General features: G+C 46.8%; 1 protein-coding gene across 1 annotated transcript in view; it reads left to right on the top strand.

Annotated features, from left to right (window-relative positions):
- Positions 1 to 16,552, top strand: part of LOC119397865 (uncharacterized) — a 48,328-nt gene extending 31,776 nt beyond the window's left edge. Inside the window, exons 4-5 of the mRNA XM_037665199.2 lie at positions 3,986 to 4,069; positions 15,825 to 16,552. Coding sequence (XP_037521127.1) covers positions 3,986 to 4,069; positions 15,825 to 15,961 — 221 coding nt within the window. The 3' untranslated portion in view covers positions 15,962 to 16,552. The remainder of the gene's footprint in view (positions 1 to 3,985; positions 4,070 to 15,824) is intronic.
- Positions 16,553 to 17,561: the final 1,009 nt, after the last annotated feature.

Here is a 17,561-nt window from a genome sequence, read left to right as displayed (position 1 = left end):
GTGACTGAAGGCGAGTGCGGACGTACAGCAGCCTTTTGACAAGACTGTCGCCGAGTGTACGGTACATTGTGGACTGTAAAGCTGAAGAGTGCACAGTGGATGCCTGATTTTGGTAAGTTCTAGAATATTTCTGAATTACACAGCTAGGTTACTTCATTACATGACGTCTTTTACGCAGGAACCGAGTGTGATCGTATGGGCGGTGTGTTCACTCTGCGGGGATGATGGCCAGAGGAAGGATGATAGACAGGCATGTTTTACGCTATGCTCAATGCTTTCTGTGCACTTTATACGGTTGTATGAAGCACTCACCATGTGCGTTCACTACCTACAACTGCAACGGGTGGATGAAGGCGCGTTGCTTTGCTCGATACTCCGCTCGCTTCTGTAACGCAAGCGTTTCTTGTCATGGCGCTCTTCTTCCTTGGCTGTTTTTCGATTCCAAGAATGCCTGTCGCTCGGCCCGCCCGCTTCCCGCTGCTGCTTCTCTTCTCGGGAACTGGTTGACCTTGGGGACGCCTGCGCGATGTATGTGTCGCAGGGAGGGCAACACTCGCCCTTTTGGGCGTAGGGGACCGGAGGGGGGAGGTGAGGTAGGAGGGAAGGACTGAGAGCATGGCTCTTTCCCGGAGAGGGGACAGGTCGCGACCGAGGAGAGAGAGAAAGTGGCCCGCTCTTGGCATTCCGCCGCTCAGAAGCGATCGTAAACCGAAGGAAGAATAATTTGCAAGATTTTTTGTATCCGAGTTGTGATTCTGTAAATAAACTTCTTAGCGTCGTCGAAAGTTATTGAAATCGACTACAGCTGTATACTGCACGAGATCATCGCCTGAAGCTACTTGTACGATGGCTTATCACTTCGGAAATAGAACTGCTTTAAACATAACGTTCATCGCCTAGCCTTCTCATGATGCAGGTACAAATGAAGTAACTTTTCAGGAAACTCAGTAATAATTGGCATGTAGTACGCGGGGAGGAAGATATAAAAACACGCTGCGGCTGCACATGCGCGCGCGGTGCTCTTCAGTGGCGTGTGTTTGTGGCTTTCTCCGCCACTACTGCACCGCGCTTGTTTTTGTTAGAAGTTAGTTGCACTATGGTTAGGATTTTAATCTGACTGTGCAAGGTCGTTGCTACGAGAAACGAACTTGCGTTGGGTGAACCCACTTGAAGATAATACAAGTCAGTGAATTACGTTATATTCTGGTACTAACGCCATGTGTACAGTAATTTGAAAGAGCACAAGATGTATATAATTATCAATTCTAGACAAATATGCCAGTTGCGTTTGGCAAGGTGCCCTTTGTTGCAATATTTGTGTTTGAGAAAAATGATGTGAAATATTTTTCCCGTCGTTATATTGTTTCCTGAAATGCGATATAAGATGCAATTTTGACTAACTCTAACTTCACAAAAGTGCTTTTTGTCAACTACCTGCACGGGGCCTTGGCAGTACATCTAAGTGTTCTAAGGTGCACGATGTGTTGGATAAAGTTTTCTTTGCAACTCTTATATATTTACTGCGATCTTTTGTGCAGGATACACATGCATGGATACACATACATGGATTCCCTACAAGGACCCTGCGTATCAAAAGCAATCTGTCATCAGTGTTAAGTAGACAGATTAAACGAAACGAAGATATGACAGGTGTACACCATATTTTTCTTTCATTTAACCTCTGCATGTTTCCCAGTCAATAAATGTTTTTATCCATTTTCTTTTGTTGAGAAATGTCTTTGTACAGCACAAGTGTCGTAGAAGGTGCATACATGCACTTTTGTATGATGCTTGGCTGCATGTGTATCAACCAGCAAACACATTGTCAGGCACAACTAATATGTGATTCCGTACTATCATCCGGACATATCATAAATCTTATCATAGTTCTGTTTCAGGAATGTTATGAATGTCATTGGCCACGAAGCACAAGCTTGGCCGAGGGTCATTGCAAACAGGATGTTTCATACTCACAAGAAAGTCACTCATAAGGACACATTAGAATGACGGTGGCCAATATGTTTTTGAATGACATTATGAGTACATTAAAACAATTCTGAAGAAATACATTAGAGAATCAAACGAGTGTTGATGTCAAAGGTCGTTTCATGCTCACTAGACTATCACATGTTAATACGCATCGGACTATCACATGTTAATCCGCATCAGACTATCACATGTTAATACGCATCAGAATGATCGGCCAATATGTTTTTGAATGGCATTTCAAATACATTACAAAATTCTAAAGGGACACATTAGAGCGTCAAATGACTGAAATGTCAGAAGTCATTAGACTTTCTTTTTGAACTCGTCTCACATTTTCATAAGGGCAGGCACGTCACGTCCCCACTCGGAACATTCGCTCAGCCCTCAGGTCGGTTCGAGCACGTCCACCTCGATATCATAGGACCATTTCCCCCGGCAGGACCCTACCGCTACTGCCTCACCGCCATCGACCGCTACACTCGATGGCCCGAGGCATGGCCTCTCGAGGGAATCACCGCGGAAGACGTCGCCTCGGCCTTCTTCTCCGGCTGGATTGCCCGTTTCGGCGCTCCCCGCCGCGTAACCACCGACCAAGGGCGACAGTTTGAGTCTCACCTATTCAGGCTCCTGGGATTTACCATCGGGTTTGAACGCTTGAGGACCACGAGCTACCATCCCTGCGCCAACGGAATAATCGAGCGTTTTCACCGACAGTTCAAAGCCGCCATTATGTGCCACCCGGACTCAACCTGGCTCGAGGCCATCCCAGCTGTCATCCTCGGTCTTCGCGCCACCTTCAAGCCGGACATCCATGCTACGCCAGCAGAGCTGATCTACGGGGAACCACTCCGTCTGCCAGGTGAATTTCTCGCAGCTCTGCCATCCAGCACTACGACGTCAGACCCCACCGACTTCGTCGCCCGGCTCCGACGCACCATCGCTACCTTACGCCCGTCCCCTGCAGCCCACCATAGCAAGTCCATACCTTTTGTGTTCAAAGAGCTAGCATCGTGCACGCATGCTTTCCTCCGCGACGACACCGTCCGCCGGCCTTTCCAGCCACCCTACAGCGGACCCTATCTAGTCGTCCATCGCGACGACAAGAACTTCACCTTGCGCTTGAATGGGAACGACGTCCGCGTCTCGATTGACCGACTCAAGCCCGCATACATGGCGGCGAACGAACCTGGCAGCGCCACGCTTTCAACTGGCGTCCTTCCACAGCCACCGACGTCGCAGCCCGCTCCTTTCACGACACGCTCTGGACGTTTGGTACGCCTCCCGGATTTCTACAGACCCTGAGGGCTCTGCACTCCGCGGGGGGGTGATGTGGCGACCACTGCGCACAGACCTACGCAGCCTCCGTCTCGTCACTGATTAGCCCGGCGTGACACAGCTACTTGCTTCTACACGCTTCCGATAAAAGACAGCGCCACGCAGTTTCGTCGGAGGCTTACGTCACCACTACTGGCTATATAACCCAAGCTACCAAGCTTGGTTGCATGTTTGTTTCTCTAACCTTTCGAAGCGCAGCATCGGCATGCTTGCCCTGCTGCTGCTACTACGTTAATAAACATCGTTTTGTTTTATGTTGGGATCCGTCCTTCACGACTCCGCATCCCACACGTTGTTGAAAACAGCGCAGTTAGATGTCTTTGAACATGCCTACATATGTCTCACTGACATGTTAATGATTAGGTGAATATTTGTCGAGTTGGAAACATAATTAGGTCTAAATAACTAAACCTTATTAACAAAAATATTAGTAGTAGCTACTACAGTATACTGGGAATGATATGCACTAGGCGTGCTTCGCGTAACGACGTTCCGATTTTTTTTTAATCGCGCTGCGTGACATTTGGGACACCCTATATATATCTATATATACACTGCTTGAGTGAATAAACATTAGGATTGTCAGCGCGTTATCTGGCCGTTCATTTTCTTTCACTTTCTAATGCGCTTTTTGTCTGGTAATAATGAAGTTTCCTTATAGATGCAACGCCGATGGAAGGAATGGTGCATTTCACAGATTTGGCAAATTGCGTCGTTGTGAGCGCCGAGTACTACACAATAGACCGTAAGTACGCTAGGTGTATTGCGAAAAACAAATAGTTTTTATTGGAGATTATGTCTAATCCGATAAATCTAAGCTACTGTAGTGCGTATGCAACCATCAGCATTCAACCGATGATATGCCGAAATATAGTGCATGTTCAGTTAGCGCTTCTTTACAGATCAGCGATCTAAACCTATCATGATTGCAGCGTCTGATAAACTTTAGGGTATTGAGCATTCCTGCGCAAAAGGTGCAGTCTGCAGAGCACCGACATAATTACACAGCGCAAAATGAGTGAGGACAGATGAGTGGACACAGCACAGGGTACATTGCTTTTAACTTATACGGTGGCTCCAGAAACACATCATCGCTAAGGAAAGACGGATAAAGGTTGGACTATGCTTGTAAAGCTTATGATTCTTTTACAGCAATGGCGACCAGCGTCAATGACCGAAAACAAAACGCAAGTCTGTGGAAACAATAGTGCATAGTTTTTGTTGTCAAAGCTGCAAGTGCGTGTAATTCTTTGTATGCGGAAAGACATTGTGAAGCAGAGCGCACATGTTAATGTGAATTCCAACTAGCTGCAGCGATCAGTCAAATGATCGGCTAATAGTACTGGCACAAGTCCGCTAATTAGAAGTGGGAATTTTGCGACATCTGTTGCCTCTGATAAAGAGCCGGTTGAGCGTTATCTTTTGAAACTACTGCTTCCGTAAAGATTTCAATCCTCCAGTGGTTGCGAGATAAATTAAAAAGCTATAAAAGAGCCTACCGCGAACGACAACTGGGTAATGAGGCATATAGCTGGAGGCAGTATTACCACAGAGAGGAAAACTTGTCGGAGCCTAATTTGCGGACGGTATTCTATTACAAATGCTGGGAAACATCGCATCTGCAGCGAAATTACCCGAGGCATATAGGGGCAATCACCACATGCGCGCGTCACGAAGCTGAAGTATACCGCTGCAAGGATATATCTCTGCAGGCTGGACATATTAACAAGGTGTTTATACACATCGGTAGAGTCCCTGATGAGAGGAGGCTGTTGGAAAATGTACTTTCTGACAAGGTTACTTTTGATATGATAGTCGAGGTTCCCTGCACCCCTGCACTAACACTAGGTGGTTGTACGCCGAATAGCTTAACTCGATGCACATGAGACTGATGACGTTTTTTCATTACATTTTAGCACACCTAGGACGCATGTTCATATCATATCTAGCGTCGCCATCGCTCTTGTACATTTATGTCCGTTGGGCATTCAGCAAACCAGCTATTTAAAAAAACAAATCAGTGGGCGCCATTTGGCCTCCGCCATTATACTGAAAGGTTCCTTTAGCGCATAGACTGGGGCTCTATACTTGCCGGGACGTGTATTTACGCTTACTGATTCACGAAGAGCAGCATGTTGGGCGTGCACCCCGAAGACGTGGTTGATAGAGAGTTGGTTATAAAGAAGGCGTGTATATTTAGCGACCCTCTTAACGTTCACACGTTTCTCATAGCTAGCGTAACCGAGCGATTAGTCTATTGGCACTGGGAGGAATAAGAACGCATGGATGATCATTCAGTCATAGGAAGTGATCCGCTTCTTCACAGGAGTAGACTGCTTATCGTGCATTGATGTATGATAGTTTCCCCAGTGTCAATTGATGCTTGGCAGCTATAGCTCCGTTGGACGCAGATGAACCCACGCTGGCGCCTAGTGGCACATCGCAATCCCGACCACTAACGTCTATGATCTTGATTAGCCCTTGTGGCGGCTGAAGTAGTTAACATACACCCGGACGCAGCATAGGGTCTATCCCGCGCAAAGATCGCATCAGCAAGCACGTAAGGAACAGTGGTACTCGATATGTGCTGATTCCAAGCATCGACATCTAGTGAGACAAACACCAAGGCGTGCGCTCCCCAGTAAAAGGGGTTGAGTCATCAACGCGGGTAGGTGTTCCGCTAACCGCTGGCGTCTCTCGCTGCACCAAATCACTCAGTGTGCGATATTCGTTCGTCGACGTTAGTGCCTTTCTGTGCTGCTTATTGCAGCAGTTTTATTAGCTGGTGCTATTGCACTCGAAGCAATAGGCGGCGGAGCAACGCCGTTGGTGCATGTGGAAGCTACACTATTCTGTAGACCAGTCATCACGCTAACACGACGCGAAAGGCAAAGCACATACTGCGTCATCATCAAATCGAATCATCGAGTACGGCGCATTGCGCCGACCGTAGAATTTCCTACAATAATGCAATGAAAACCTTCGTTCTGCTGAAACTACCGAATTACTCCCTGTAGGTACCTTTTAGTGTCATGATGCAGTACTTTACTTCACCGCTTTCCAGACGGCGACACTGCCCCGCCTACATCTCTGTGAGAGGTAGGTGTGAGAGATATAAGGCGCGCTTGTAAAGCCTCGTGTATGTGCGTCGGTGGCGCAGGCGGTAGAGCGCCGGACACCTGTCGTCGCGGACCGAAAGATCGTGGTTTCGATTCCCACGTCATGCAAATCAACGAAACGTTTCTTTCTTTGTCATCGTTCAGCGTACATTTCACCGACGTCACTGCCGTGAAGGAAATAATGTCAGCGAAGTCTTGTGGACCCCGGCATAAAACACTTTCGTGTTGCAAATACCAGCCAGTTCCGCAACGTGAAAACAGTCGGAAAGCAAAGTTGTGGTCCTTTCGTGAGGCGTTACATTTTGCTCGTAAGTTCCGGCGAAGTAAGAATTTAGTAAGAATTGTTTTGTTTTTTTAGCTTAATATATATACATCTGGTGCGACGATATCCTCATTCATGGCCGCGCTGGAGCGCTACGGTAGCGTTGCAGTGCGGCATGGCCCTTTCCACCTGCCTAAACGCCCGAAACGCGTATTACTATCGCGGCTGTGCTGGAACACAAGTAACGTTGCAAACGATGCTGATGTGCATGACATGCGCGCTGGTAGCGTTCCACCACGGCTGCAAGCTGCGTAATGTGTGTGCAAGAGCAGACGAGGCAGCACATAGTGGGCCTCACCGACAGGGTAAGAAATACAGGAGCACCGACTCGACCACCGCGAAACGCATTCGCTTGGGACAAACCGTGGAAAGCGGAAGCAGGGCTCTAAACTAGGTTTCACAAGCTGTTATCAGCACTGTGGAAGGTACGGGTGCCCTCACGCAGTCATGACAGAGCGAAGTACATAATTGTATTCCTACGTGCCCGTCATAATCGTGAATTTGACAGGTGGCTTCATCTGTATGGAAACGCGTGTACTATAGTATTTGGCTTTTTTGTAGCACGTGGCACTTGCTCTTTTTAGGGGCGAAGCATCTTAAGACCTCACAATGTCCGTCCGTCCGCCGTAGTCTTCAGTTGAAGCGCAGATGAAAAAAGCTGTGCATAAACCGTCTACAGAGTGAGTACAGCGCGCATATGGTTTAAATATAGGCAGTACTCGGCGCGGAGCCGCTCGAAAGTTGCTCGAAAAGAAGCGCATCGAATAACAGGCGACAACATGCGCAAAACCGTCTACAGTGCGCGCGTAGCGCGCACATGGTCTCAAAATAGACCGCTCTCAGCCGCGGCGCCGAACGACCTCGGCTTTGCCAACTTCAGGCTAGAAGTCACGCTTAGGGACCGTGAAGCAGCCAAAGCGCGAAAGATTGAGCGCCTTAATGGAAAAGGCTGTGCCCCGCGAAAGAGCAATCTCATCATTATGCTTTCGTCCACTCAATCAACCTATATCTCAGAACAAGACTCCTATCCAGAATTCCTCGACATTTGGAAACTGTGTACCATCGTCTTCGATTAAACACTGCCTATGGTAACAGCTTGCGGTACCGCTTCGTTCAAGCAGCAAGTCCATTCTGCAACAACTGGGGCTGCATGAAAACTGTGGAGCATATTTATTTAAGTGCCGAGCGTATGCCGATAAGCGTGCGCTCTATGAACATTGTATGAATTCGATAACCTAAAGAATTGTTTTTCATTTTACTGCGTCTTGGGCTCCTTAGCCTGCCTCACGCAACAGACGCGTGCGATGAAACTTCTATTCACATATTTAGACAGTATCGGTGAGCTCGAGAAACTTTAGTTGCACCTTGAAACCACGCAATGAGATACTCTGTCAGCGCACGTCCCCGCCCAAAAGACAAAAGACTCAGTCTGTTTTTAGATGCGAAGTATCTCTTGCTCCGGGGTATGTAACGCGGCGTGGTAATCCGCACGCCTTGTGGTCCGCACTCACACTACGCATGCGCGACTCTCCTCCTTCTCTCTCTCCAACAGCTGCGCGTTACTCTCTCCACTTCTCTACCAGCACCTGCTTGCTCTTCTCCTGCGTTCTCGCTTCTGCTCTCACGGCGCATACGCTACTGTCCTCCTCTAGTCTCCTATCCTTCAAATCGTAGAGCGCTGCGCGCGTTCAGTCCAGCGCTTGCCTCGGTTGGCTCCTCTGAAATGCGGGCTCGACATGCCGAAATTCTCTCCTGCGCAGCGCCGCGATGAGGGCAAGCGCATGCGCGTCCCCTCCCCCTCTATCTCCTCTCCTACGCTGCCTCTCTCTCGCGCACCTGTCGACGTTCCCCGCACGCCCTGTGAGAATTAACGGCCAGGCTAGAGGGAAGACACGACGCGCGTAGTGTTCCTCTTCGCGTTCCACGACGCGAGGTCGGTAGCATGCCCAGCGCACGCCAACGGAACGCGATCGTGCAAGTGCTCCGGCTTCGCATCGCCTCATGGTCCCCTTTAGCGGGAGATGGTGTAATTTTTTTAACACGAAAGTGTTTTATGCCGGGGTCCACCAAGACTTCACTGACATATTTCCGTCAAGCAAATGACGCCGAAAAAATTTACACGATCTGATGGCAAAGAAAAAAGTCACAGCATATCCACGGAGTGAATGATGATGAGTGGGCGAAGCTGCGGAGGTTCATCGGTAAACCGTGAATCTTCCGTGAATTCTGCCCAGTACATCATCACCGACGTGAGATCGGGCGCGTTTATACTAAAGGTTCGATGAGAGTTATGACGACTTGCAGCTCACTTTAATTTTACATGTACGCTGTGAATTTTCATTGTTTAGAAAACCATTGCTTTAGAAAACATCTGGCGTATTTCGTTAAGCAGCTGGCGTCTTTTCGTTTTGCTTTAGAAACATCTGGCGTTCTTTCGTTTTGCTTTTAGAAAACATCTGGCGTCTTTTGTTGGTTTATTTCATCAATCAACGGCGTTTTGAACAAAATTTTTATTGTTTAATCACGCACAGGAGAAATCTCACCAGGCAATACCTTGGAGGTAAACAATGGCTGCTAATGGGAACACACCGCGAGGTGGCAATCTTAACCCAACCGTCGTAAAAGTGTCGGTCTCGCTCATAGCATCACGCTAATCAAAACCAAAAATAGCTCTGCGACGCGCGCCTGCCGCACCTGGCTGTTACACCACGTTCCCCGCTCACGCGCTCACCCCGAGAAAAATCGCGGCCGGGGGGTGGCACGACGCGCTTTGCGTTTCGCTCTACTCCAGCCGCGGTGTTCAATCACATTTTAACATGCCGCGGGATGGCGACCAAGTGCTGCGTCCAATATGCGACGCTCTTCTGGCTATCACACCTCGTTCTCTGATTACGCTTTCACTATTAACTACTACAGCTACCACAAGGTTTTGTGTAATCATTTAACATGGACGTTAGTCGTCGGGATGGAGATGTACCTCCAATCATCAAAGTGGGTGCATCCACGTTAAACGGTGCTATAGCTGCCAGACATCAATATACATTGTGCAAACTCTCTTATATCAATGTGCAGTAAACATTCCGTTATTTCTGTAAGGGCACGCTTTACTTTCGTGTTATTCCGATTCCTATGACTGAGGGATCAACCATCTTTTTTTTTAATCTTCTATGCTATGTTAACATTTTATGTCATTTTTTATTGTGATAGCAATTATGTGGACACTTTCGGCTGATTTTTGCCGTCGCCGTCATGCGCCGACTATGTATATGGATGTATATATAAATAAAAGTCACAAATAAAAATATAGCAGAAGAAAAAAAAGTACAGCATATCCACGGGTAAATGATGAAGAGCAAGGGCGAAGCTCCTGAAGCAATCATGGTTACACCGTGAAATGTTCAGTGGTTTCCCTAAGCAGTAATCAAAGCTATACGCCGCTTTGATTACTGCTGCGCTCGCTTGGCGGCAGCCTCTCGAGCTCGCACCTCGGGATCCTACCGACGAGCACGAGACGCAGCGGCCTTCCGCACCCGGCGCTCCTCGTCGTCCATGGTCCGCCAAGCAGCACGATCCAGCAAGCGCACTTCTCCACGTACGGCGACGATGAAGGAGAATGAGAGTTAAAACTGAAATTTGGGCTAGTTGGTATTGACTTAAATACATAATATAGAGGAACAAAACAAGGACAGAGAAAGAAGCACACAGGACGACCGCTATTGGCCGTCTTGTGTGCTTCTTTCTCTGTCCTTGTTTTGTTCCGCTATATTATGTATTTAAGAGAATGAGAGATAACGGGCCCAGCAGCCAGTCTTAGAGCAGCGGCACCTATAACGCCATCTAGCGTGCATTCACCCAACCGCCATATTGCACACATCTCTATGGGACAGCGCGATCTAGTATATCGTCACCCAAATGCAGTTTGCATGCATCTCTATGGGACAGCGCCATCTATTGAATGATACGGGAGACGCGACGGCGGGGGAACGCCGGATGGAGCGACGACCGACCAGGTGATGCTATAAGGAGCTTCGCCCCTAAAATTCCGAAGCGCTCGACCGGGGTTTCGAACACACGACCCCTCGCTCCGCAGCTCGCTGCCTTAGACAATTACGCCATGGTTCAGTCGTTCTCTGGGATAATAACGGCAGAATACAAACGCACGCGGCGTTGGGTGAAACGCACGGGACGCCACACGTGGTGAAATTAAAATTATGCGAGACGCGGGCCATGCGCTGTCGTCGCCCGCGCTGCGTTTGCGTCGTATTGCTGGCGACCCACGCCAGTTTTCCATTTTGGGGCTGTAGCGCCACGCCACTCGTGGCTAGTCGGCCAGAGAAAAAGAACAAGACACCCACGAAGAAAAGAAACGTACGACACAAGCGCTGTCTAACAACTGCTTTATTCTTTCGTGACCAACGCATACATAAGCCCAAGACAAACTTACTGCACATGCGCCCACAACAATAGCTCTAAACCAAAACCTGTAACAAGGATGATAGTCTATTACATATACGGAAACATGAAATTATGTTCAGATGTGTGCAGGGGCAAAGAAGTAAATAAGATTTAAGAAGCACGAAGAAGTGCCTTTGCGCTGTAATTTCAGCATCAGGAATATGTACGAAATAGAGCCAAATGAAGATTTATCTTAGTGACCAGAATCGACGCCCGCAGGGAACGCGAGCCGTGGCTCCACGTGCCACTGCCAAGTGCTGTCTTTTAGGGGCGAAGCTCCTTAAAGCGGCACCCGTTCGTCCCCGTCGTAGTGCGTAACCAGTCTTAACGCTAGTACCAGATCTTGACCTCCAAGGTGGTGCCGGTGGGAGATTTCTCCTGTGCGTTGTTGAACAATAAAAAATTCGCAGCGTGCGCGTTAACTAAAAGCCGAATTCCTCTGTCTCTCATTCCCCATTAGCAGCCATTGGCATGTTCCAGTAGGAAACGTTAGTAGAAGTAGAAGTGTAAGTGTTAGCTAAAAGCCGACTTCTTCTGTCTCTCATTCCCATTAGCAGCCATTGTTTACCTCCAAGGTAGTGCCTGGTGAGATTTCTCCTGTGCGTGATTAAACAATAAAAATTTTGTTCAAAACGCCGTTGATTGATGAAATAAACCAACGAAAGACGCCAGATGTTTTGTAAAAGCAAAACGAAAGAACGCCAGATGTTTCTAAAGCAAAACGAAAGGACGCCAGCTGCTTAACGAAAGACGCCAGATGTTTTCTAAGCAATTGTTTTCTAAACAATGAAAATTCACAGCGTACATGTAAAATTAAAGTGAGCTGCAAGTCGTCATAACTCTCATCGAACCTTTAATATAAACGCGCCCGATCTCACGTCGGTGGTGATGTACTGGGCAGAATTCACGGAAGATTCACGGTTTACCGATGAACCTCCGCAGCTTCGCCCAGTCATCATCATTCACTCCGTGGATATGCTGTGATTTTTTGTTCTCTTGAGGTCGTGCGCTCTGCGGTTTTGTTTGCCGCCCAAAGGAAGACGCTGCAGGGTCTTGGGACAACGCGAGCGCAAGAGTCCGAGAGTGGATTGCGTTCTGCGCATGCGTCCTGGCGGCTCGCAAATTTCTTCAGTCCCCAACTCTAAAACTGTCTAGTGTTTAGCCGCATTTAGGATGAGCGCCTTGGACTTGTAGTTTGACATACAGGGCGTGCTCGACCGTGCTCGCGCAATTATCTCCCGAGGGGGAGTTTGGTATGTTTTGTACTTTCACCGCAACGTTTGCGCTGAAACTATAGACCACACGAAGGTCACATTGCTCGCTGCAGCGGCCGCATTTGCAAAAGGAGTGATCTGATAGCTAGAAGAGCCAAAATGGCGGTTAGTTGAAGTAACAGCTGTGACAGTTCGCGCTTGTCCTATGTAGACCTGTGCGTTCTTTTCGTGCCTCCTTCGTTGTGTTTGAGCAGCGCGCTTGTTAGTTCTCACTTGCCTTGTGTGTTTTCCTGCGTCCTTTGAGCTTGAGCAGCGCGCAGCAAGTCTCTAGCTGCTTGCGGCTCTTCCTGTGAAACTCCAATTTTTTACTATCGCATTCACTGTTTCGCCCTCGAGGGGCAACTGTGACTTTTTTCTGTCTCTCCTTTCCCCTCTTTCAATCCCCAACCCCCTTCGCCACGCAGAGTAGCAAGTGAGCGATTTGCATACGCCGGCAAAATTCTCTGGTTTTCAATGAAGAGCTCTCTCTCTCTCTCTCAATCTCACTGTGCAGCGATAGTGACAAGTTCGATTTTCTGTTGTGGTATTGATTTACTAACCTCTAAGTTATCGGCTATCCATACATAAGTTATTGAGTCATATTATAGAGCTCGCGTACATAAAACATGGAGCTCGCGTACGTTCAAGAGTGCACCCCCCTAACCACGTAGTGCATGCATTATGATGAGAACAATATGGAACTTTTGAAAAGCTTCGTGCTCATTCAGTGGCAGTATATGCTGACCGATAACGCGCGACCCCTTTAATCGGCGATATTGGGTCCCAGTAAAAACATAAACAAGAGCGCATGTACGTCAACATCCTAAATTGTTACTTAGACACTCTCGAAGTCTATAACTCTTGCTTTCATGATATTCTTGCATTTTTACTACAGGCTGCGACAATGGTTTAAAAACACCCTGCTGACGCAAAGCATTAACAAAATAACAGAGTGCGTCGTTTTTCCTCGGAAAAAGATGCATCGCATTTATGATAAACATTGGGAGTGGCAGACACAGAAACGGATGTGTGGCTTTGCGGCATCACTGTTTAAAGCCCAGCTTATAGGCATAGATAGAGGTTTAAAAAAAATCACAGCATATCCACGGAGTGAATGATGATGAGTGGGCGAAGCTGCGGAGGTTCATCGGTAAACCGTGAATCTTCCGTGAATTCTGCCCAGTACATCATCACCGACGTGAGATCGGCGCGTTTATACTAAAGGTTCGATGAGTTATGACGACTTGCAGCGCACTTTAATTTTACATGTACGCTGTGAATTTTCATTGTTTAGAAAACAATTGCTTAGAAAACATCTGGCGTCTTTCGTTAAGCAGCTGGCGTCCTTTCGTTTTGCTTTAGAAACATCTGGCGTTCTTTCGTTTTGCTTTTACAAAACATCTGGCGTCTTTTGTTGGTTTATTTCATCAATCAACGGCGTTTTGAACAAAAGTTTTATTGTTTAATCACGCACAGGAGAAATCTCACCAGGCACTACCTTGGAGGTAAAGAATGGCTGCTAATGGGAATGAGAGACAGAAGAAGTCGGCTTTTAGCTAACGCTGCGAATTTTTTATTGTTCAACAACGCACAGGAAAAATCTCCCACCGGCACCACCTTGCAGGTCAAAGCGTAAGACTGGTTACATACTACGCTACGAGGGACGAACGGGTGCCGCTATAAGGAGCTTCGCCCCTAAAATTATGTGCAATGCCACACCGCAAAACTAAGGGAACGATAAAAGACTGCACTAGAGACAGGATGAAAGAAATACAGACTTCGAACTAAAGCTGACGACCTCATTCAGGTACTTGGTTTTAGACTAATGCGCAGAGCGGAGTAGAGGTTGAAAGTATCAGGATCCACGCCAATGGAAGCACAACGAGGCCAACCACAGGTGGCGCGGTTAGATTGTGCAATCTGAAGGGACATCATCGCGAATCAAGGGGCAATTCAAAGTCAATGAGGATGGCTTTACTACAATAGCATACATTAATACACGCACGGAGATAATTAGCGCTCTGATAAGTTTTTCACATGGGTCCAACTAGAATTTGGCCTTCCCATTCTTAGAAATTTCTGAGTATTCCCCGCAATTTTATGTGAGTGCATTACATTGGTGCGCGAATTTCTGGCTTCTAATGATCAGACGAATGCCGCCTCTCAAACACTCCAATGCCATCTTTTAGCGACTGCATCAAGTAGAACTGAAGCAAGCCAATGCTTTTAAATGCGTAGCGTTTCTTAGCGAACCTTTAGCACTTTGAGCGTTTCTATCAACGTATCTATCGATCCATCTAGCCGCCTATGTCGGGGTGCTCTCATGATTGCCTCCTTAACTTGGTGTAGACCAAATTTGGCATGGGAGGGTAAAAGGATTTGACGAATATGACTGTCGGGTCATGACATGAATAACTTGAAAATCCTGTAGCGTACGTCGTCAAACCCTTTCCCCCAGACACGTGTGGCACATACCCGTTTACCACGGGCCGCTGTGTACGGGTATGCGCCACAGGTGATTGACAGTTTATACCTTCCCAGGAACGGCGAGAACAGATATTGGTAATTTAAAAGCGAGAGCGATAAGAGAAAATGCCATCGGCAGTGTTCACCCGATGAGTGGAAAGAATAAAAATTAAGATCCCAGCAGGAATCGAACCCAAGCATTGTGCGTTGCAGTCAGGTATTCTACCACAGAGCCACGCCAGCTGTATAAACTGGTTTGCAAACACAGCCTATGCCGGCGTAATGTTGGTGCAACGTGAATTGTGGTTGTGATGCTGGCTATCGAATTTTACACGAAAGCAGTAAACACTACATATGTATTCTTACCATACAAGCATCATATCAGAATAACGTATGTGATTCCAGTGTTGGCTTCGCTTCTATAGCAGTCTAATAAAAATTACATTTGTATTCGTATGCTTCAGCAAGCTATATTGAAGCATTGCTCGACCCCAGAGGAATATTTAAACAAAAGTTACGTATGATATTCACATGACTGCACCCTAAAGTGCACTTAGTTTCGATAATCTGGCGTATGTACTCTAACGTGAGGGTTGACGTTACGTCGCACCATCAGTTACCCTTTGAACGACAGCGTTGTCGACGTGCCTGGTAAGCCCACGATTTGCACACATCTACTACACTTACAAAAACACGTCGACCCACTTCGTAACGCTTGACTCAAAGCCATAAAATACAGCATAGAAGTACTTACTGACTGCTTCGCATGAAACCGATTCCCACAACGCTTGGGATCTGCCGAATTTTATGTCGTTAGTCTTTCACCAGAAAAGTGTCTAAAGTATTTAAAGGAGCATTTGTCTATCACTTTGTATTCTTTTTTAGAGTGCATACTTTGGACCCGCAAAGAAGTCAAGGACAATGTGCCGCAAGACTGCATCGACCACTTTGTGGACACCTGTGGGGTGGTGGTTCCCAAACACAGTAGGGACCTGTGCCCTGATGGAGAAGGCGACTACTAGTTTTGTCGAGTCTTAAATTTAAAATATTTCCTGATTATCCTTTAATTGAAGCTAGAATATCAACAAGCGACTCTCGAATGATGGTGCCACTACATCTCATTTCCTGAACTTCAGTTGCACTGATAAATTCAAATGAAACACGCCCCTGCGAGCGAACCTAAAATTTCGCCATGATCATTTGTCGTTTGCAACAACTTGCAAATTGTACCGCTAACATTATCTTTTCTGATGTATGAATAATCTGGTGTTTTAAGCTTCGGGGCGCTTTCTGGTAATCTCTTAAATATTGCTTGTCGCGCACGTCTATAACCCTCGTTAACACCCAGCTTTCGTTGTAGGTCCATTTTGCACGCTCAGTTTCAACATTATCTGCATTGAGATGTCATCTGTCTAACGGAGGACCTAATGCGCTTATTATATCGTAGCTGTGAAGTACTTCATAACGGTGACGTTCTTTTGCTCACGCATAGAGCCTTGTTTGGTAATAACATTAGCCAGGGAAGGTTTGTCCGCAAAACACTAGGCATATGTGTTACATGCACGCGCGTAATTAAACGGAATCAGATGCTTTGAGATGTAAAGGCTACTTTTACCAGAGCAAAGAGGCACTGAGTATTTTTATCTTTGAGCCACATTTGATCAGCAAAACGTAGTGCCTCGGATGCTATTGTACTGCATTTCTAACTCACAAACGCGGGACAAATAAAACATGACATACAAAGGAAAGTAATAAAAATCATACAAAAAAGTCATAAAAATCAAACGAAAAAAACGTTCATCAGAGTATTTGCAAAATCATATCGATAATTCGTATTATTTCGTTACTCGCATCTAAGAATCGTGCACAGAGCGTCCCGGAACGGTCTTCTGATCACGGGACCCTCTCCTGTATATTTTTAACGACGTAACCATGCTGTCCAAAATAAACGTTTGACTTGATTTGGTTTGATTTCATTTCAGGAAGTTCCTTTGCTAGTAACGTATTCATGACTCCTTTTTGAGAGATGTGTCAGAAAGGGATGGCACAAACATAGGCACACTTGCAGCAATACCTCATTGTGCCATTTTACAGCGAAAGCTGTTATGAGATCACAAGGGCCGTTTTTGGCGTCGTAGTTGTCCGCCGCCGCCGCCGGTGTACGTAACCACTATTGCTCAAAATAAGAAAAAAAAAACGAAATAAAAAATTTCCAGGATGGAACGAGGTTCGAACCTCGGCCCTCTGCGTGAGACCCCAGTGTTCTACCTCGGAGCCATGCCGGTGCTTGAAACTGCGTTGCAAAAAGACCATATACAGGCGTCATGTCGCGAAGGAACCACATTAACACATGTAATGTAGCGTGGTAAAAGAGTAAAATAACAACCAAGCGTCACACAACGCAAATTTTGTAACGAAGCGTCACACAATGCGAATTGCGCAACGAGTGGGTTGTTGAATGCTTCCAACCCATTACAAAGAAATCTGCCATAATTCTTCATCGTCATCAGCCACAGCACCAACAAAATGCACATAATGCCTTACAGGTGTTTATCGGGTACCACGATTCTCCGCAGAATGAAGAAAAATGAAAGAGTGGCTGCTTCCCTACTTCAAAAAATT

Source organism: Rhipicephalus sanguineus, chromosome 6 (genome assembly GCF_013339695.2).
Source record: "Rhipicephalus sanguineus isolate Rsan-2018 chromosome 6, BIME_Rsan_1.4, whole genome shotgun sequence".
NCBI lineage: Eukaryota > Metazoa > Arthropoda > Arachnida > Ixodida > Ixodidae > Rhipicephalus > Rhipicephalus sanguineus.
Note: the sequence above shows the minus strand (reverse complement) of the source record. Positions and strands in the feature narration are given on the sequence as shown.